This window comes from Manis pentadactyla, chromosome 8, assembly GCF_030020395.1.
Source record: "Manis pentadactyla isolate mManPen7 chromosome 8, mManPen7.hap1, whole genome shotgun sequence".
In the NCBI taxonomy this organism is placed as follows: Eukaryota; Metazoa; Chordata; class Mammalia; order Pholidota; family Manidae; genus Manis; species Manis pentadactyla.
This window is the reverse complement of record NC_080026.1, coordinates 129,175,073-129,196,310: the sequence shown is the minus strand read 5'-3', so window position 1 is coordinate 129,196,310 and position 21,238 is coordinate 129,175,073. Positions and strand designations below refer to the sequence as shown.

General features: G+C 40.9%; 2 protein-coding genes across 5 annotated transcripts in view; one reads left to right on the top strand and one right to left on the bottom strand.

Annotated features, from left to right (window-relative positions):
• The window catches only part of SFXN4 (sideroflexin 4), a 19,484-nt gene extending 16,468 nt beyond the window's left edge, over positions 1–3,016 (top strand). For both annotated transcript variants that reach the window (XM_036898506.2, XM_057506385.1), the window contains one exon: positions 416–3,016. In XM_036898506.2, coding sequence (XP_036754401.1) covers positions 416–493 — 78 coding nt within the window. In that variant the 3' untranslated portion in view covers positions 494–3,016. The remainder of the gene's footprint in view (positions 1–415) is intronic.
• On the bottom strand, positions 2,610–21,238 carry DENND10 (DENN domain containing 10). Of its 3 annotated transcripts, none has more exons than XM_036898504.2 (9): positions 21,149–21,238; positions 18,840–19,056; positions 17,204–17,283; positions 13,975–14,123; positions 12,895–13,006; positions 10,876–10,976; positions 8,307–8,414; positions 6,485–6,579; positions 2,610–4,155 (listed from the first exon to the last, which is right to left on the bottom strand). In XM_036898504.2, exons 4-9 carry the CDS (start codon positions 14,090–14,092, stop codon positions 3,979–3,981), a joined length of 711 nt encoding a protein of 236 aa, XP_036754399.1. In that variant the 5' UTR covers positions 14,093–14,123; positions 17,204–17,283; positions 18,840–19,056; positions 21,149–21,238; the 3' UTR covers positions 2,610–3,978. The 3 variants fall into 3 exon arrangements, with proteins under 3 accessions (XP_036754399.1, XP_036754398.1, XP_036754400.1); XM_036898503.2 differs by having other exon boundaries at positions 18,840–19,036; positions 21,149–21,233; XM_036898505.2 differs by lacking the exon at positions 17,204–17,283.

The window sequence follows — 21,238 nt, the reverse complement described above, 5'->3', positions numbered from 1 at the left end:
GGATTTTTGTTCCATTTTGTGATACGTGATAATAGTGTAGTAGTTATGTGGCAAAGTCTTTAGCATTTGGAATTTCATAGTGAAGTATTTATAGGTGAAACAACACATCTGAGAATTGCCTTCATACACTCAGGAAAATGCCCCACACCTGGGAATGGGGGAGGCTTGATGAAATGAGGTGGGCCAGTTGTTAATAGTTAACAGTGAGTCATGAGTATATGAGGGTTCATGATGTTCTTTCTGCATTTGCTTATGTTTGACATTTTCCATAAGAAAGTCTTCAAGAAGTTGTTTTTGCTTTAGATGTCACAGAAAAGGCTGGACTGTGAAATAGGTGTTCTCTGAAAATTTTTTAAAACTTGGTTTCGTAAGCAAGAAAAGCTCTCAATATAAAGAACTTAACTTTGTTTTTCAGATACAATGCAGTAAGCTTGAAAAGGAAATTCAGTCTGCAACAGAGGAAACGGAGCTCTTCTATAACAGAGGGATATAGGGATGTTTTAGGTGGATCTGTTTGGCTCCTGCTTGGAAACCTTCCTGTCCTCAAGGTTTCAGTTTCAAGAACTCTACCAGAATTCTGGAAAGGCCAGAGGGGTCTGGCTGACAGGACGGCTCCCAGGCACACATCCAAGGCTGTGTGGTGCAGGGGTTTTAAGCCTGGATGAAGAGAGAAATGTGAGGCTGCCTGACCCACCCCCACGCGGTTGCCGACTGGTGGGTGATGTAAGACTCAGTTGTCTGTCAGCCTCTGAAAGGATACAGTGAAATGACTAATAAACTTGTCTAATGTTGAGTATTTGAGAAAATAAAGGAGGAAAGTCCATCAGGCCCAGGGCACAAGCTTTAAACTGATGGCCCCTCTCCAAGTACTCGTGAACCTCTGGTGAGCTAGTGAAGGCCTCCAACCCCCAGAGCAATCCTGTTTCCCCGCTCAGCTTCCTTCCCATTTTGGACAAGTACTTAAAGTCTTTGCCCCCTGCTGCGCAGCTCCTTCTTTCTCCTCACTGGCATGAGACCCTGCCTCTTCCGTCCCAGTGAAACCCAGAGCTATTGGCCAGCAACGAACACCTGGTACCAAATTGCTGGCCTCCCTTGGCCCACAGCCAGCCTCCCGTCCTCCCTTCAGGGGCAGCTGCTGTGCCTCTGCTCTGGGTCCAGCCCCCGCGTCCCCTCTGGCTCCAGCCTCATCTACTGCTTCGCAGTATGTTTAAGCTGTTTGAATCACCTGGCTCATTAAAGAAGCAAAACCTGCTGTTCGTGGCCTAACTTTTAAAGCTTGTCTACCTGTTTAACCCCACCCTCTAATCTGCTGAGGCTGCTCTCATCCATGCCCCACCCAAATGCTACAGTGCCACTGCTGGGTGCTCACACTGGGCATGAGACTTGCTCTCTCCTCAGCAATAGGCCCACATTCAACTGCCCCCTGCATTTGGCCATTTAAATGTCCATTGAAGAACCAGGCTCAGGAAATGGTACCATCACTTACCCAGGAGCGTTAAGATGGGATCCCTGGCAGCACCCTTACTCTGCCCTCCCCCTCCCCCTACTTAGTGGACTGAACTCAGTAGTGTCTCCTCTAGAACTCACGCCTCCACTTCCACGACTGTCCCAGCTCAGTCCAACAGCATCCCCTGCTGGTATTACTCTCTCCGTTTGGCTCTCTCCAATCCTCCAATCCATGCTCTCACCTGCTATTCTAAACCGCACCTGCTTAAAAACCTTAAATGGCTTCCCAGGACATCAGGATCAAGTTCAAATTCCTTGCCCTGCAGTCAGGAGCCTTTACCCTGCTTGTCTCTTGCCGCTGCCTTTTCTGGCTCTGGACCGACATGCAGTTCCTCAGTCGGGCTGTGGTCTCTCCTTTGCCTTCACACCTGTCGTTCCCTCTGCTCTGGGCTAACTCCTGCTTACGCTTCAGGTCTGACTTGGACATCACTCTTCCAGGAAAGCTAGGTGCCCCTCCTGTGTTCCCATACCACTCAGTTTAGAACTCCATACACTGCAGTGCAGCAGTGGCCCTTCAATCTGTAGATTGTGTGCCTTGAGAACAGGAACTGTGTCTTGTACATCAAGGAAGGCCCAAGACACAACCCAGTGCACGGTACAGAGTAGGAACCCAACCATTTGCACACCAGGGGAATGTTAGCAACAGACCCTGCCCCAAATCATCATCTACCTGTGGCTTTCAGTTTTCCCTAGGCCAGATTGATGGTTATCTCCGAATTTTGTAAAAGGGTTTCTCGAGTGCCCAAAAGGATAAGTTTACTAAAAAACCCCTAGATGGCTCCGTATAGCCCATAGGCTTACTCTAAACAAAATTAAAGAACTAAGTGTGCAAAGAATCCAGGTGAAGACTTAGTGGCTAACATGACAGAGTAGAAATGTGAGGGCAACTTCTCAAAGCAGAAGATAGACTGAAGTTACAGTCAACTCTGGGAAGCGGGGAATGGAGGAGGGCCAGAGCAGGAGAGAAGGGGCCTGGACCCCATAACTTTCAAATCAGTCTTCTAATAATTCCTCAGAGCATTTGCAGCTGATAAAGGTTTTTCCCTTTTGTTTGGAGTGGGAAGCATCAGAGAAAGAGGGCACAATTTTTCATATACCTGAAGCTTTGTTGAATATCAAAATATTTCCATTTTATTTCTGTATCATATTTGTAATTTTAACAACTTTGATCATTAGCTAATACGGTAATACAAAAAATGGAGAAAAAAGATGTTAGTATTCATTTTCATAAAGTGCAGATTTAATTTTTAATTGTTTGCCTTAGTAAACATCATCTCATTTCAGATCCTCACCTGCCCCCATCCAAGGAGGGAGGGAAAAGGCTATTTTTGATTTTTACTTTACAAATATCTAACACCAAGAATAAATGAAAGATCGGATAAAGACAAGATATTTTTGCAAACATTTTTCTGAGTATGATTTCTAAGGACAACAGTACTGAGTGTAAAATAAACTTTCATAATTAATATGAATACATACAATAAAATTAAAAGTTCAGAATTTAGGCCTCCCTGCTTGTGATTTTTAGGTCTCCAATTACGAAAAAGGTACGTAACTGAACTGGAGTGGTTCTCTTCCTGTGTGGGCAAATTACTTTTACTGAAATTGTTTGAAGACATTCTGTGGTTCTGGCCATTGCAAGAAGTTAATTCTCAAATTCCCTTCCCATTGACACAGAGTTGCTGTTTCTGTCACACAAACATTTATATTCAAAATGGACTGCTTTTTTTACTCTATCCTAAAGAGTGACAGCTTGTTCAAAACAATATTGCTAGCAACATTAAGTGGAGAGTACTAATGGCTTAAGTTTGCCAAATGCTTACCTCTGCAACAATATAAATATGGATTATTAAAGTTGTCTACTCAAGTATAAAATTTATGCAAAACCCTCATAATATAGGCAAAATGTTCAAAGGCCAAGAAAAAAAATTTTTGTTTTCTTTTACAAGAAAGTGCAACTGCAGGGTCTTTTGAATGATCTTCTAGACAGTTGTGCAGAAAACTTAGTAGTTTGGCTCAGAAAGTAGAGTTCCTCATGAGGAATCAAAGTTCTTCCTCGAAGAATAGAAAGCAAAATTTCAGGCAGCTTTCTGAAAATAAACTATTAGTTTGTGGCAACACAATGAGACAAACTGGAACTTAATAATAATGAAGGCTTCAGATTTGCTGTAATTGCATAAGAACTTGACAGAGCTTGCTTTCACTTACTCCAGGACACCAGGCCGTTTTACAATGTTATACATGGTAGTTACAGCACTTTGTCTGACATTGATAGGAGGCATGAACTAACCAGATAGAAAATCACAAGTGTTCCCATGTATGTTTCAGTGCTCTTTCAGGTCAAACCTCAACTTTCAAATAAATCATTAAAAATATAACATTTTCTTTGTTATTTCCAGTATTTTACATAGTTAATGGATAATCACGGTAAAATAGCTCTATATCAGTCGTCAGTGATAAATTGTCACACAGTCAGATTTTCAGCATTTGTTCAGCTGCTGCTAGATGGTAAAGGAAGTTTTCTGTTGCTGGTGGGAATCGTCTTTGCTTTAGTGCCTCAAAGTTGAGAACACGCTTTTCTCCTTCACCTGAAACTTCTGAAAAAGGAGCCAGGCTGGAGAAGATTTCTCTTGTTTTTAGGGAAATATCCTTTAAAGAAACAGGAAAATATGCATTATGTTAGTATCAAAAAATCCAAACAGTTGTTGCATTTGAATTATTCTTGCTTTTTAAAAAGTTTATCAGATTAACTTTATTTATAAAATTAGAAAAAATGAAACAAAATGACTTTGAAAAATCAATGTCATGTTTACATTCTTTTTTTTTTTTTTTTTACCATTTTTAAGTGTACAGTTCAGTGGCATTAAGTACATTCAGTGTTGTATGACAATTGCTACTGTCCATTTCCAGAACTTCCCATCATCCCAAACTGAAATTCTATACCCAATGAACAATAACTCCCCATCCCCCTCTCATCCCCTGGTAACCACCATTGTATATTCTGCCTCTATGAATTTGATCATTCTAGGTACCTCGTATAAGTGGTATCATACAATACTTGTCCTTTTATGTCTGTCTTATTTCATTTAGCATGTTTTCAAGGTTCATCCATATTATGGCAAAAGTTAAACCTCACTCCTTTTCAAGGCTGAATAATATTCCACTGTATATACACACCTACCCAACACATTTGGTTTATCCATTCATCCATTGATGGATTTGGGTTGTTTCCACCTTTTGGCTATTGTGAACAGTGTTGTCAACATGGATGTGCAAATATCTATTTGAGTCCCTGCTGTAACTCCTACTGACATATAACCACAAGCAGAATTGCTGTATCTATAGTAATCGTATTAACTTTTTGAGGAATCCTGCTATTGTTCTTAGAACAAAGTTCTCTTCTGCCTGGGATAAGTAACCCAGCACCTGCCACGTGTGCTTGATTCCTCTTCAGTGACCAACATTCCTCTGGATGGCTTAAGACTCACTGGAGTTCACATTAAAGTCAGGTCTTTTTCTTGGTATGCTGACATGATTAATTAATGCAAGTATTCTCAAACCCCTAAAACATGCTAGGCACTTTTATCATGTTATAGTGAGCCAAATAAATGTGTATCACTTTTAATAATAAATTGTGTATTACTTTTTAGTCCATGAGAAACAAAAATTCAAAACTCAAATTTACATATTTCACCAACATTGTAAGGAGCCAGTTTTGACTCTAATGTTGACAGAGGGATGGATGGGCAATGATGATCACATGGTAGGAAAGGAGTCTCAGTGTTTAGGCCCTTGGGACAAGACCCACACCCCTCCTGGCCACAGCTGGACAGGCCACCAGCAGTGAACAGTGCTGCTGGCAGGTCCCTATCCAACCCTGTGGTCCCTAGCAGCCTTCAACTCACATGTCACCTCCTCAGAGAGCTGTCTGATCTCATCTCAAATTCTCTGCCTCAACCCCTTCTTTCTGTCACAGCATTCATTTATCATGGCTCACAACGACCTTGTTTACATTATTTTCTGTTGACCTACTCCACTAAATGCCAGCCATGAGGTCAGGAACTTTGCTCCCCGTGCAGTGCCTGACATATAGTCAGTGCTCAATAAGTATTATCTAGGTAAATGAATGTAGAAGTGAAGAGAAGAGCCAGGTCCAGCCAGGTGAGTAGGGCCTGCTTATCAGAGGTGCCCCCAGGTGGCAAAGGTACACACAGTGGGAGACAATCCTTCTGGGCCCCCGGCCCCCAGGAGATGAGACAAGTCTAGATGAGGCAGGGCCCCGGACAGCTAGGCTGGAAGTGCATTCCTGCAGGAGAGGAGCAAGGAGCTGGGAACAGGCCTGGAGCAGACAGACAGCAGCCACACACAGAGGAGACCAGGCAAGGGGTGGTGCTTGGCACCCTTGAGGGGCTTAGCACCACCTAGAGAGGCAGGAATAAAACCCATCTGCCATCCTGTCTAGCAAGGGGATGGCAGGGTCCACATGGACACTGGTCAGCTTGACAGGTGGACCACGTAGAGAAGCCAGCCCTGCAGGCTGTGACACTAGAGTCTGCTAAGCTTTGTAGGGGTCTGATGCTAACGCTTACTGATGTCCTGAAGCAATACATCAAAGGTAGATTAAGATGTTCTATCTAGTTCCCCAAGCTCAGAAGCAACCTTCTCTTACTAGGAGGAGAGAAGGCACTGGCCAGCCCAGAATAGCATTCCAAACCTTGTGGCAATTACATTTTTCACTATAAGTGCTTGGCTTTAGCACCAGCGCTTTGTGTGTATCTGTCCCCAGGGCCCGAAAACTTATCTGCCATGGTAGCCCCACCTGCTCCTCACCAGGACCATCCCCTTCTTAGTATCTGCCCACTCGTGTCCCCACACTTCACTCTGTTTTCATGAACAGCAGACAATAAGCAGCTGTGCTACATGCCACCCAGTGATGCGCTTCCAGGATTCTCAGGAAGTTAGAAGATTGGGGAGTTACCTGGATAACCTGGCTGTCTGATTTCTCTGGATCTTCTGCAGACTGAACAATTAGCTGACCAATTTCTTTGTGCAGTTTGCCCATTGTCATGGCTTCTGGTTGAGATCAAGAAGAGTATGTTGTGAATATTTAGAGGTTTACATAATAAAAATAATCACGCCATCTCTCTGAAAACATGAAAGATCATACAGAGGGAATTTCCAAAATGCAACTGATGACTCCCCCATTTCCATTTTATCATTAAACACAAATATGACAGCATGTTAGCAGACAAGGCATAATCACGATTTATATATTTCATGTCCAAGATAAAAATGCGCCAATACCGAACCAAATTTCTCCACACCTACCTGATACGAGTTTTTACTTTTCTTTCTACATAACACTTAATAAAAACTTCTAACTATAGATAAACTGTGATTTTAAGCGAAGAGCCTGACTTTCCTGTCAGTCCTGCAGAAGCCATTGCTACTACCTGCAGCAAAATTAATAGAAATTTCTGTCTGTCACTCCAAGGGCCAAACTCCCCTCTAATGGTGCTGACTAGGATGAGCCCATTTTATAGACTCAGAGTACTAGATGGCAGCAGGGAGACAGCCACACTTGCTGGTTTTAACACCTCAGGGCCTTAACTGGCTCTGGACACAGTCAGGTTTCTATCACTTTGTCTTTACAAAAAGCAGTTGTCTCCTAAAGGTCTGATTCTGTAGTTTGAATTTTTCACCATGAACATGCATTATGTTTTGACTTTAAAACCAAATTGAAAGAAAACTAGCTCCAGTTCTATTAATATGGAGTTGTAGATAGCCTCACATAATCAGAATCTACCTAACAAAAATCCCTTATGAGCCTGTATTCAGCTGCTCCCACTTTCAGAAGAAAGATAAACGACACTGCCAAAACTCTTATCAGTAATTCCCATTTAAAACCAATACCTCAGTAGTGCCCTGAGCTCAGCATGTATTTAACCCAATCTTTACCACTTTATGCAGCTGTAATTTAGGACACTTTTAAATCGCTAGAGACAACACTATGATCCTAGAACACCCTTTCTACATCACTAACTCCAACAATACTTTCACTCCTTTGTGTTTACTGAAATATCTTTTGAAAAGATTTTCGGCAAAGGAGTTGTGTTCAACCCTTGTGTAGTAATAAACGTCTACACATTCTTTGTCAAAGGAAGTCTACACATACTTAATGACTTGCTTCTAACAAAAAGAATATGGAGCAAGTGAGGGTTTATGACCTCTGAGACTAGGTCATGAAAGACACTGTGGTCTCCTCCCTCTTGGATCGCTCACTCTTGTCATGTCATGAGAACAGTCACCCACGTGGTGAGGCCTCCTGCCAACAGCCATGTGAGTTAGCTTAGAGGTGGGGCCTCTAATGATTGTAGCCCTGTCAATACCTTGACTGAAACCTCATGAGAGCCAGAACCTCCCAGCTAAGTTGATCTTGAATTCCAGATGTACCAAAACTATGAGATAATAAATCTGTTGTTTTAAATCACTAAGTTTAGAAGTGATTTGTTATGCAGCAACAGATAACTAATACACCCTGTTTAAGCAGAGAAGTGGAGAAACAAGGTGAATATGTTATTTTATTAACACATATTATGTAGCATACACACTCAGAATGTATCACTAACATGGCAGACCTGTAAGAATAAATGCTATGTTCTAGACCCAGAAAAATCCCTCCAGCTTCAACACAGCAGGTTACGCAGGCCCTCAAACATTGGTTTTAGAGAATCAGCCTAAGAAATATAATTGCTTGGCTTACATCTTGATTCAACAACAAAACAGAGTAAAGAACTAACCTTTTGCAAGTGGAGCAATGATAATCTCACTTTCTGCCAGATTCACAAATACATCATAGAGGTCTGATCTATTGCTCACCTCCAAGTCTACAAATCCAGCGATGTAACCTGCATGACAAAAATGACCAACATTACTGGAGTAGAAAGAAATCAGATAGTGAACATATAAAAAAACTGAGTCTAAAAGCTCATCAGCTGCTTTTCACTGCTTTATGTAGGAAGGGTACATTAGCTGTACCCTGTGGCATTTATTATGACAACATTATTGTCAATTGCCTGAAGAAACTCACACAATTCAAAATGTTCCAAAACTAGACTTCAGTGTCAAGGAAGAAGGATGGAGTAAAGCACGTACTTTTAAGCTGTTACTGGGTCAAGAATGACAGGTGAGGCAGGAGGCAGAAAGGATTCTCGTGACCTGTGCTCTCCCTTTGGGTCTCTGTCTTCAAGAAATAAATCAGAACCAAACACCTGGTTTCTCAGAGACAGCATGGCAACACAGCCCTATCTTTCCCCAATTTCAGATAAATGCTAAAGGAGTCAGGGCAACTCAAGAATTAGTGGACTTCCGGAATTGGTGTTAAGATAACAGTTCCCAGACTTTAGATATCACAGAGCAGTACAATTAAAAACTTGAGGATCAATTATCACTGCTGAAGTTTTACTTGACCGCAGAGCAGCCAGTCACAGACTCATTAATATGTGAGAAAATGTGATGCAAGGGAGAAATACTGCTGACTACTGGAGAAAAGAGGCCACGCTATTCAATAAATGCTCTGGGGTCAAGTGGCTATCCAAATGGAAGAAAATGAAATCAGGTCCCAAACTCAGACACTACACAAGAAGTAACTCAGGTAGATTAAAGACTTAAATGGGAAAGAAAAAACTATTTTACAAGAAATTTTTGTAAGAAAATACAGGAGAATATCCTTCTATCTGAGGGCCATAAATTTTCTTCAAATATAAAAACTAATATAAAAGTCTAATGAATTCCAACACATTAAAATGAAGATACCTGTCGATGAAAAGATACCATGAAAATGAAAAGAAAATCCACAAACTCAGATTTTTGAAGCATATATAATCAACAATGGGTTTATATCCTAAATACATAAAGAAATTCTATGAATTGTTAAGAAAAATCCAATAGAAAAATGAGTAATAGACAGTTATTTTGCAGAAGAGGAAACACAAATGACAAGAACACAGAAATATGCTTAAACTCATTAGGAATCAGGAAAATGCGTATTAAAATCATAGTGAAATACCATTGTACACCCACCAAGTTGGCAAACATTTTAAAGTTTGACAATAACTAAGTGTTGTGGAAGCCATGAAGTGATGGGACTGCTTCTATACTACTAGTGGGAGGGTAAATTGTTACAGTCTCTGAGGAGAACATGGCATTATCCAACAGCTTGCGGATTTGCATACCTTGTAACTCAGAATCTACTCCCCGATGTGTACCCTAGAGAAAGTCTTGCAGATGTGCACCAAGAGACCCATAATAAGAATGCTTATAGCAGCACTGTTTTAAAAGTGAATAACGAGAAAAGGCCAAATTAAGTAACTATGGTTTATCATGTAATGGAATTCTATACAGCACTGAAAACGAACAGGACTACAAACATCCATGTGAACATGGAGGAATCACACAAAAATATTAAGTTTTAAAGGCAAAAAAAAACAAAAGGAAAAATAGACTACAGAAGATTCATCCATTGTGAGTCCATATATGTACAAAATTAGCTTAGTAAAATTAAACATTATGTTGTTTAATGATATGTGTTCATGTGTATGTGGCTAGAGGAAAGGAGTGAGGAAAAAGGTTCAATGGGATAGGAATGCATATGCACTGCTTCCCAGATGAGCCCATGAGTGTTCCTTTTATTTTTTTATAATTTACACAAATATTACATATTATTTTATGTGTGTAAGAAATATTTCATAATTGGGAAAGCAACAAAAACTAGCATCATCGTTACTGTTTTACGAAAGGATTTTTTAAGACCATGAAAGTATAAAGGGCACAATAGCTTTAAATGTAAATAAAGGAAAAGAAAAAAGTGTTACTACAAAGTTAGGATTTCTGTAAACTAAATACTGTATTATTAATTTATTCCCAGAATCGTATTATTACAGATTATTATACTTGTAAAATAACATCATTTAAAAATAATATAAATTTTTCCTTTGAGAAATATGGAAAGGCTCAAAATAAAGTCTAAGTCAAATCACTGATAGGGAAGCTATAAAGACGAGAACTTTACAAGTTAAAAATAAGTTGTATTTTGGTGATGGTTGCACAACAAGAATGCCCTTAATGCCACTGAACTAAACACTTACAAATGATTAAGATGGTAAATTTTATGTTATGTGTACCTCCTCACAATATTTTTAAAATTAAAAAAAAATTTAAGGGTAAAAAAATTGGTTGCATTTACCATAGAAATAATAAATCATCAGGCTTCCCCTTTGGAATGCATGCAAAAGCCAACACACAAACCCCAAACCAAAGCAAAGCCCTAGACAAGCGGAGCCTCTCCTCCCTAGGGACCCTGTTGCCTACCTGTGCACATCTGCAGAGCTTCCAGCTCATCAGCTCTGAGGTGCACGTAGGAATGAAGTATGGTCCAGTCCTGTCGATGCCACACCAAGGCGGGCAGAGTCCTGGGGAATCAAGGTGAGAATGCACATGGTTGCCGGCCCGCACCCCAGACTCAGCCTCCCCTTCCCTCTTCTTCCCGTGGAGGAAACTGGCTATCAAGCAGAGGGCAGGACAAAGCCTAAACACGCCAACACCTCCAGGCTTCAACTTAAAGTAATGCAGTGTTTTCTTTTTTTTTTTTAATTATGGTATCATTGATATATACTCTTATGAAGATTTCCCATGAACAACATTGTGGTTTCAACATTCACCCATATTATCAAGTCCCACCCCCTACCCCTGCAATCACTGTCTATTGGTGTAGTAAGATGCTATAGAGTCATTACTTGTCTTCTCTGAATAATGCAGTGTTTTCAACTCTTCTTTTTGGGTCAGATTAGCTACAAAAAGCTCAAGGGGAAGTTTCAAAAGGTCTCCAGGGTGGCAAGGAGTGACACTTCTCCAAGTTCCCTCTGGACACCCCACTCTCGGAGTGCTACAGAGAAGTCTGAGTCTGAGGGTGACATCCAAAGTGGGCCCTGCAAGCAAGACTTTTTTTTTAAGTTTCTCATTTAGTATTTACAATTCCAGTCAAACTTTGCAAACCACTTTGTGTTTGTTTTTATATAAAATAGGTTTCCTTAAAAAAATAATAACTTCTAGTAAAATAGATAAGTGGGAAGATGTGCCCAACTTATATGTGGTTGTGTAAGCCCCCTGGGGCCCTGGTACCTATCTCAGAAGCTGTGGACATCCCTGGTTTCAGAAGTAAAAATGTAGAGGAATAGGGTAATTGGGTGGAAAAACACAGGGTTTTGGAATCAGAGCAGGGTAAAAATTCTTGTCTTCTCACCTACAATCTGAGGCAGTCACAAAACAGTTATCATTTCTGGAGTGCACACTATGAGCAAGGTACATGCTAAGCACTTTAATACAAATTATTTCCAATCCTAAAAACAAGCTTATGATGTATTATCTTCATTTTACAAATGAAGAAGGCTTAGAAACATTAAGGATCCTTTATGTGACCACAGAGCTAGTAGCTTCTTATGTATGATTATCTTCATTTTACAAATAAAGAAAGGCAGGCTTAGAAACATTAAGTATCCTTTATGTGACCACAGAGCTAGTAAGTTGCCCTCCCACAAATTTAAACCCAGATCTTTCTAGCTATCAAGCTTTTCTTCTTTCCATTATCTAACCATTTAGCCTCCCTGAGCCTCAATTTTCTAACCTATAAAACAGGCTAGTAATACTTCCTTGCAGGGTTCTTGTCACGAGTAAGTTTAATAAATTAAGGTGCCTGGCACCCAGTAAACACAGCATAAATGCAGTTCTCCCTGCTTTTAAAAAGGAATCTAAGAGCCAGTTAGATTTGGCAAAGAAAAAAACTTAAAAGATCTGTATTTATTATAAAAATAAAAGGAGTATAGTAAAATTGAAGAAACAACTTACAGTATCATTGATATATACTCTTATGAAGATCTGTAGCATCAAAATGTAAAACAGGGTTCAGGAAACTATGCCCCAAGGCCAGCTGCCTGTCACTGTACATAAAGTTTTACTGGAACACAGCCATGCTCATTCATTTACGTGTATGTACTGTCTTTGACTGCTTTTACACTACCCACGGCAATTGAGTATTTGGGACAGAGACCATAGGGCCATCAAGCCTAAAATATTTACTCTCTGGCAAGAAAAAATTGCACACTCCCTTCTCTAAAATATTCTTATTTCTAAATTTAAAGAGGAATTTGTCCAAGTTCAGTGACCTTGAACTACTCAATCTAAACTGAAACACTAGACCAAAATGGCATTTCACCCCCAGCCTAACACATTCTATTTATAATAAATGCGCAACACGACAGAGCACACAGTAACACTGAGTGCCCAAACTGGCTGCCCACAAAGTCTATGCTTTTTAATGATTAGAGACAATACCTGGTGAACTCCTGCACGGCTTCTATTCTGGGGTGATAAACGATGATTCTTTTCTTTAGCATCAGTGCTGTGTGTAAGATAACAGTTTCCATTCCAAACTGAGATACAATGTCTTAAAACAAAAGAAATAATAATGTTACTGCATTATATATTATATAAAGAAATAGTTTTTATAGGTCATAATTCTTGTCATAGAATGCAAAATTTTCAATATAGAGAATAAATCTAGGTAAATGTAAGTACAGAAGCACCTTATTTGGCCAGGAGGGGTGTTACAGAAGCCTACGCCTGCCTCCCGAGGTCTCTATGCCAGAGGCATCAGGTGAAGCCAAACTCACAAGAGTGGAATAAATGATACAAAGGGAACCAGCATCTTTCTGTGTCATTAAAACTTAAGTTTTAAAAAATGTTCACTGACCTGCCCCCCTCACATCATTATTTAAGTCCTTTTGAGACAGTCAGATGAACATCTAATGCCTCAACAGGGATGCTCTGAAACCATACATGACAGTGGGATCAGAAGCGAAGAACAAGAATGAAGGCCAGCGTCCCCCCTGAAGTTGCCCCCTCTCTCATAAGGACACGGAAGTCTGTGTTTAGCCCTGGGCTGTCTCTGCCATTTTGGATTTCCCAGATAGGAGAGAAAGGCAGGGAGTCATGTTAGGAACTCGGGGCCAGAGGCAAGAGCTCTCCGGGTGGAAGAGAGAACTGCTAAGATCTAAGGAAAGAAAAACTATGAAGTGAGTGGGGACCTTGAACCGTGAAAGTCAGCTTACTGGTGATAGGATATTTCTACAGTAACAATTGGAATCCTATGCAAAGGAAAAAATCACACCACCAAAATCTGCTTCCATATGACAAGTCTCTAACCAAGTATGGAAATGGAGAAGTTGAACTACCCTCCTGTAGGTAAACCTTTATTGTATAGATGAAAATATACAGGAAGATGAGATAACATTAAGTATCCTTTATGGATACTTTGTCCTTGGTTTGGAGATTTGTTGTGAAAGATGGGATGGGACCATCTGGAATGGGTTTTTGTTTCTCCCCCTTTTTTGACACCCCCACCCCTTTTTTTACCTTTGATGGAGCCTGCAAGGTATGCTTTTCGGGCATCAAAGTCCTTGCTAAGGAAAGAGCCATTTTCTTCACTCTGGCATATCCCTTTTGTGAGAACTGCGATGTAGCTCTCCATCATTTTAACTGGGCTCCCGTGTTTCAGGTATATTCTGGAAGACAGGACAAAGGCAAACATGCTATTATGTAGCATGAACCAATGGCAGAAATGCACCAAGGCTAAGCATGGATACTTTCTAAAGAATCTAAGCCAACTTGCTAGTATGTTTTTGAGTGCCTGAATCTTTTCGTGTTGTGGTTACTTCACCATTTAATTTCAAAATGTATACACATAAAAAAAACTACTTGAAAGACCTTCAATAATTCTTTGAAGTTGGCTCTCTCCTTACATGTGGGTAAGGCTGCTATAGTCCACTGGGGCAGGAGAATGAACTACAGAGAAACCCCATTACTCTCAAGCATGTTGTATACTGATCTTGTTTTGTCTTACATTCACAACTGGTGTTTAGTCATAACGACCCTGTTTATTGCTGGAATTTCCTTTGACAAGAGAGGTGTTTTATGCATTGTTCACAAAGAAAGCAGTAATTAGCTCAGAGCCTGTATTTATTATCGGTGTTCCTAGAGGTTGCTATATTTAGATAATTAAGAAATCAACTCTTTTAAGTTTCTGGTGATAAATGCATCACTAAGTTAAGACTTCCAGAAAATGCTGACAGAGAACTAGCTACATTTATAGCTCACATGTGAACTCAATCCGTTCCCCTCAAATCTTCCTGTGAGGAACTAGATCTCAAGTTTGTTTGAGAAGCAGGACTGTGACTACTTGGGTCTTTTGGTAGCTGAAGGGATGGAAAATTGGGAAGAAAGTAATTGTTCAAGAGAGAGCATTTGAAAATTATAATTATTGTAAATTAAGTAAAAAGTGAATGTCTGAACTGCTTACCAAATTTTGTCAATCATCACTGTTTTTTAATTCTTTTTCTCAACACAAATTGAGGGAAAAAAAGGTACAGAACAGTAAATATGGTAAGCTATCGAATATACAAGATACAGCCAAACCCATGAACTCATACACAAACTTACATATGGAGAAATTATCTCAGGCAGGCTATGAAAAAAACAGACCCAGGAGCTGCCCTGGGGTGGGGTCAGCAGGCAGAAGCGCTGGCTGGGAACTGGGGAAGGGAGGAGCTCAGTTTTCACTGTATACCCCTTGGGTGTCTGGTTTCTTTTACTATGAGCTTACATTACCACCACTAAAAAAACAAAACCAAACAAAAACTGCCATTAAATTATAAAATAGAAACCACTTTAAGTAATGGAGAAGAGAAACCTAAGAAGGGTAGGAGGATAAGATGACACTCTGTGTGACAACCCTGGGCCACGCACGAGAGGCTGAACAGAGGGAGGAATCCCCAGCACCACCCATGGGAAACCCACAAAGTGCAGCCCAGCGGACCTTATTCATTGTTCAGATAGACACCCACAGGTGTCACACCTGTCCTGGACAACTGACTCCACGTGTGCATGACACCCTGGTTCTCTACCAGGGCCACTAGCTGGAGGGACTGGGAGATGAAGGGGGTCATGGCAGCTGATGGACCCCACATAGGGATTGAACCGCTCCATGCAGGCTTCCACTGCCACCACGAGCAACACACTGGAAGGCACGTCTGCCTGCTTCTCTCACCATAAACGGAAGGAGCACTTCCACAGTAACCTCATCATCCCCAAAAAGTGTCTATCTAGGTGAACTCAGACCCAAGGTCATGGGGAGAGTGTGTGCCTGGTGTGTACACAAGTGGAGGTGTACACGTACAAGGGCAAACATGAAGTGTGGCAAGGGATGGGGGCAGAGGAGGTGGCTGGCAATGGCTCTGAGTCTTCTTATCTCCTCCACTGTGAGAGAAGAGAATGCAGAATGGCACAATGCTGAGCCCTGCAGAAGCTGAGAAGCCCTCTGGGCTCCCTCTTGGGCAGGAAGTGGAATCTAAAGCAACCCTGTCTTCCAGTCCCCAGAATGTTTCCCAATGAATTCAGTGGAGTAACCTAACCCTGACTCAATCAAATGAAACGGGAGTCCAATGTTTGTTCAGGACACCCTTTGTAGTGTTTTCAGTTCACAGTGTCTAGATAGTGTCCCTTCTCCCTTTTAGCAATAAGCATCTCCTTTTGTGTCAGTGCCATTATTAGCAGATAATTGTTTATATCACACAGTGGGCCATACACCTGGAATTTATCTTGAGAGCAAGAAGTCTTTATCATCATAGCTGGCTGCAAAAATAGTATAACTTCATTTCATCAAAATACAACCTAACTGAAACCTGTAAGTAATGAAAAAGTATTCTTATGCCATATTGTGAGTGTGAGTGTGAGTGTGTGTGTGTGTGTGTGTGTGTATGTGTGTAAAACTGGCAAAAGAACAGCCATTTACCAGGCTTATAGTGAGGAAAAAACAACTCCCCTTGTTCCCCCCAAAAAAACCACTTATTGGGCATAAGCCTGAGGGCAATACATGACACCTACAATTACAATTTTCTATTTAGTGACAATATTAAAAACAAAGTATAACTTAAAACCCTGTAAAAGCCTTAATCAAAGAAAAAGCCAATGTCTCTAATATTTAGACTTTATTAATTCACTAGATATACTTATCATGGCAAGAAAGTAGACTGGTATTATTTAGAAAAAATTTTTCAACAGCGAGGATGAACCTAAAGGAGTCTACTTGAATCGTGATTAACCAATTAATCAGTTTCTCAGCCCCTCAGCATTGCAGCTAACAAGTATTTTCCTGTGCTTTAGCCTAATTCAAAATACTAAAATGACTCTCTCCAAAATGACTTCCACACACACACCTTCACACATATGAACCAGCTTACTATTTAATAAAGACTTAACTTATCCATCTTGCTCAAGAAAGTTCTAGATTGGAAGTGAGCAGAAAAACAGACCAAAAATGGCAAGTGACTCAAAAACCCCAGGAGCTCCAATAGTTGTACAAACTGCTTTTTCTCCCCCACCCCACTATTCCCTTAAATAGGAGGAACAGTATCATTGAAGCATCAGAGAAAGTTCCTCTTTACCAACAGTCTCTGAAGGGCCAGTAAAGGTTAAGCTGGGGAGACAGAGGGCTGAAATTTGCTTCCTCAGTGTAGAAATCTGCTATGTAACTATTGAGTAAGACCTTCCTTTTTATGCATTAGAATTTAATAGTTTTCATACAGACCTACACAATATCCTAGTGAAGGCGGCATATTTCTCTGGGTTAAAATCTTTGGCGGTCAGAACAATAGAAAAATGAGTCACCTGTCCAAAAGAAAAAAGGTACACTTTTTAAAGATAATTTAACAGAATTAATTTTATTAGTATATTCTAACAAACCTCTTGTACAAGATATACCAGCATTAAAAGGAAAAGACCAAAATGTAACACAGTCCTCACTTGGCTTTTTAATACTTTTATGTGTATATACACACATATTAAAGGACATATATTTATAATACATGTATATTTAATTTCCTACATAAGAATGTACAGAACTTAGTTACAATGCTTTTTCAAAAATGCAAAAGTATTTTAAATATCAAAAATGTGAATTTTCACTTCAAGTCCCTTACCCTCACTCATCACAGCAGGACTGGGAATGCTATAGCAGACCCACCAATTTAGCAACTATTTTTCATTAATGAAATCAAAGAATGAAAAACAACAAAAATACATTTCAGTAAAATCCAAATAGTACAAATAAATCACACAGTTCCTGAAAGAGCCAAATCTCTATAGAATGCTATATAATCTAAAGGATGTTATAATAAACTTTATTTATGTATATGCCTCAATTACTACAAATTTCTGATAACCATATACCTATTATTCCCACTGAGACAAAATTCAGAACTTTTGTTAATAACAAAGCATTTAAGAAATACATCTTTTTAAAGCCATATTTTGAAATATAAGAACTATCTCTAAATCTAAATCTGAAAAACAGAGATTTGAAATAAACATTATAATTTGGCAGTCTGTCGTACAAAACATGGATAAATCTACTTGAGGGTATGTCAAGCTTTTTCAGCAAGAATTTAATGAGCACAAACTAAAGACTTTATAACAAGGTTTATTGAAAGCTATCTTTTTGCAAATTTACATTTTCTAATTATGAATCTGTTCTGTCTTAAACCTCTAACGTTTCTAAATTGTTGCTTTCCTGTTATTTTTAAGTAATTCTTTAAATTTAATCTGGTATCTTAGACATGCTTCAGACAGTCTGGTTATTGGCTACAAAATTAGCCATAAATGATAAAAGAAGTGCCAGGACCACAGCTGCTTCTTTCTGATATTCTTTTCTTTGAAAAAACCTGCTGGTTGCCTGGGATTAGGAAAGTCCACAATGACCATATACAGGTTTTCAAAATGCCACATTGATCCTGTTCATATCAAATGATACAGCAAAAGGCTACTGAATACATGAGTTTAATTTTCCTTTCTATCCTTATATCCTTACCATCCACAAACAAATGGGAAGAAAAAGTTTTCTTAACTATGCCAAAAATAACTATATCCTTTGAAATAGTTTTCAATTATGGAAAAATATTTTTTACTCTTAATCAGAGTCGTGACTTTGACACTACTTCTACTCCATCAGTGTAAAACCTGGAAAAGGCTTCACTACACCAACCACAGAGTCAGTCACATAATATACACCAATAAATACAGAATGAATGAAAGTGAAACATTTCCCAAGAAAATCGTATTTAATATTTTTTAAAAGCATACAGTGATGATAAAGTCTAAAGCTAAGAGTTATTGGAATGTTACATCACTGTGTTTTTGGGTTTTTTTTGACCTTTGTGTAGTCATACCTTTTTCAAGACTGAAGAATCTGGAACTTCAATTGTTGTGATATAAAACCATGTTCTTCTGTACTGGCCAAAGACGAAGGGGTGGAGAAGTTTGTTTTCATCTGAAAGGCAGCATTTTCTCAGCAGCAGTTTCCTTAAAGTAGCTGTTGTGGAAGGATAGCACCACACCCACAGAACTTCTCCATTTGTGTCCTTTTCTACGGTGGAAAGATGGTCACTGTGAGAATGTCAAACAGCAGCAAGGAAGTAAATTGATTGGTTACTCAAAAGCACTAAATGGAATCAGTTTTAATATCCCATTTTACAAAACGACGCAAAGCACATGGGACCCTAAATTCCTACTTACCTCTGCTGGTCAAATTATCTAGCTCTCCTTATCTTGAGCTTTAGGCCAACTGAGTAAAAAGCTTTTATAATAAATCATGAATGAAAGTTTAGCCTCATAGGTTTGGTAGAAGTCTTCCCTATCTCCTCCCACACAAATTCTCAAAAGTGTTCTTACTTTACATCTGTATCTAGACAAATCTTTAGTAAGTACATAGAAAGTGGTTGTTGAAAGCAAAACTGGAGATCAAGAAAATGGTGAAATCTCTTTGAAATCACATTATGTACTGATTGTGCAAATTCTATATTTAAAATTTTAAGGTTATCCAGTCAAGTAATTTCATCATCAAAGTCAACACCTCAATAACAAAATAGGAGCAATTTGCTAATAATAAAAACTCCAGGCAAAAGTAGCCTAAACTATAGAGAAACAGTTACTGCACATAGAACAGTCAGAATCCAGGTTTTGATCTACAAACTCAAAAACAAAACCTTTTATTATGGAAAATACCAACTATATAAAAAAAGAATAATAATATGAATTTCCCATCTTCACTGCTTAGCCTCAGCAATTATCAACACCAAGCCCTCCTTGCTTCATGAGGGAGAGTTACCCTTCCTCCCTTTATTTTGAAGCAGATCCCTTTTAAACACATGCCAATATAAAAAGTAAAAAACCTGCTGAATTGAAAACCTGTTTTGTCTTCGCTGTTACCAGGTAAAGTCAGAGTTTAACTCAGCCTTAATTCAGAAGTACATTCAAGCAGGACTAAGATGCCTGAGGTATTTAGGTTTTGTTTTGCAGCAGTTTAAAAATCACATTAGAAATGAATACAGAAAGCAGTTCCTAGATAAATGCACTTCTTTAAGACACTGAAAAATAATCAGCACATTTCGCCAGTTTTGATAAACCCAAGTAACGCTCTTGTACACTAGGGGAATAGAGCTTTTAAGGGGTTGTAAAAACCTCAACGTAAGAATACGTTTTCAAAGGACTATGGCGCGCAGAGAACCGGCAGGTGTTCATTCTCGCAACCCCGCGCTCCCTGTCGCCTACCGGATGAATGGTTCCTTGAAAGCCCCAACCCTGCAACACTGCACACGGCTCAGGCGCACATTCGGGGCTGCCCAGTGATCCCAACAGACTTCCTCATCTGTGAACTCCTCTAAACGAACAGGGATCCCCCCACTGTGACTGTGTAGACACTCGTTACAGACACGTGTTCTATCGTGTGATGCAGGAGTCCCCCACTGATATGAGTTGACGCTTTGGGGCTAGAAAGAAAGGGTCCCAAACCTGGCTCCGCCACTTCCTAGCGTGCGTCAGCGCACAAATGACACCAAGTCTACATCTGCCCCTCCGTAAAGTGGGCATCAAACATCACGCACACCCCTGAAGCCCTAGTAGGGGCTAAACGGGAGGCGATCCATGCACAATGAGCAGCACCCGGGCCGGCACAGCTGGCCACCATGCTCGGACTGCTCGATCACATGATCGGGGCAAGCCCGGCGCCTGGCGGGTCCTCACGCGCCGCTCCCGCACACTCCGAGGGGCCCCACCCTGTCGCCTCCCAGCCGAACGGTCCCGGAGCGGCCCGCCGTGCAGCCTCGGCTGGCCGGGCGACGGCCCCTCACGGCCGCCGGAGCTCGGGCCCCTCCTCGTCCGGGCTTTTCTGCAGCTCCGGGCATCCGGGAGGAGCTCCCTCCCGGGACTTGGGAGGTCCCGGGGATTCTGCCACCCCGCCGCCCCGCCGCCCGGCCAGAGCGGGGTCCACGCAAGGCCGCGGGCAGGGCGCCCAAAGCTGCTGGCCCGATCCCGGCGCGGAGGAGGCCGGGCCCCACAGCCCCTCGCCCAGGCCCAACATGGAAGGGCCGCGCTCTCCCACCGCGGCCGCGCCGGGCGAGCGGGAGCAGGGGCTGCCCCGGGCCCTGGCGGAGGCGGAAGCAGGGTGCGGGCCTGCGGGAGACAACGCCTGCATCCTCACCGATCAGACCGACTCCGAGCATCAGCTGAGTGTCCACAGCCTCAGCCGCAGCCATCTTCCGCGCCGCCGCCGCCGCCCCCACGCCCCTCC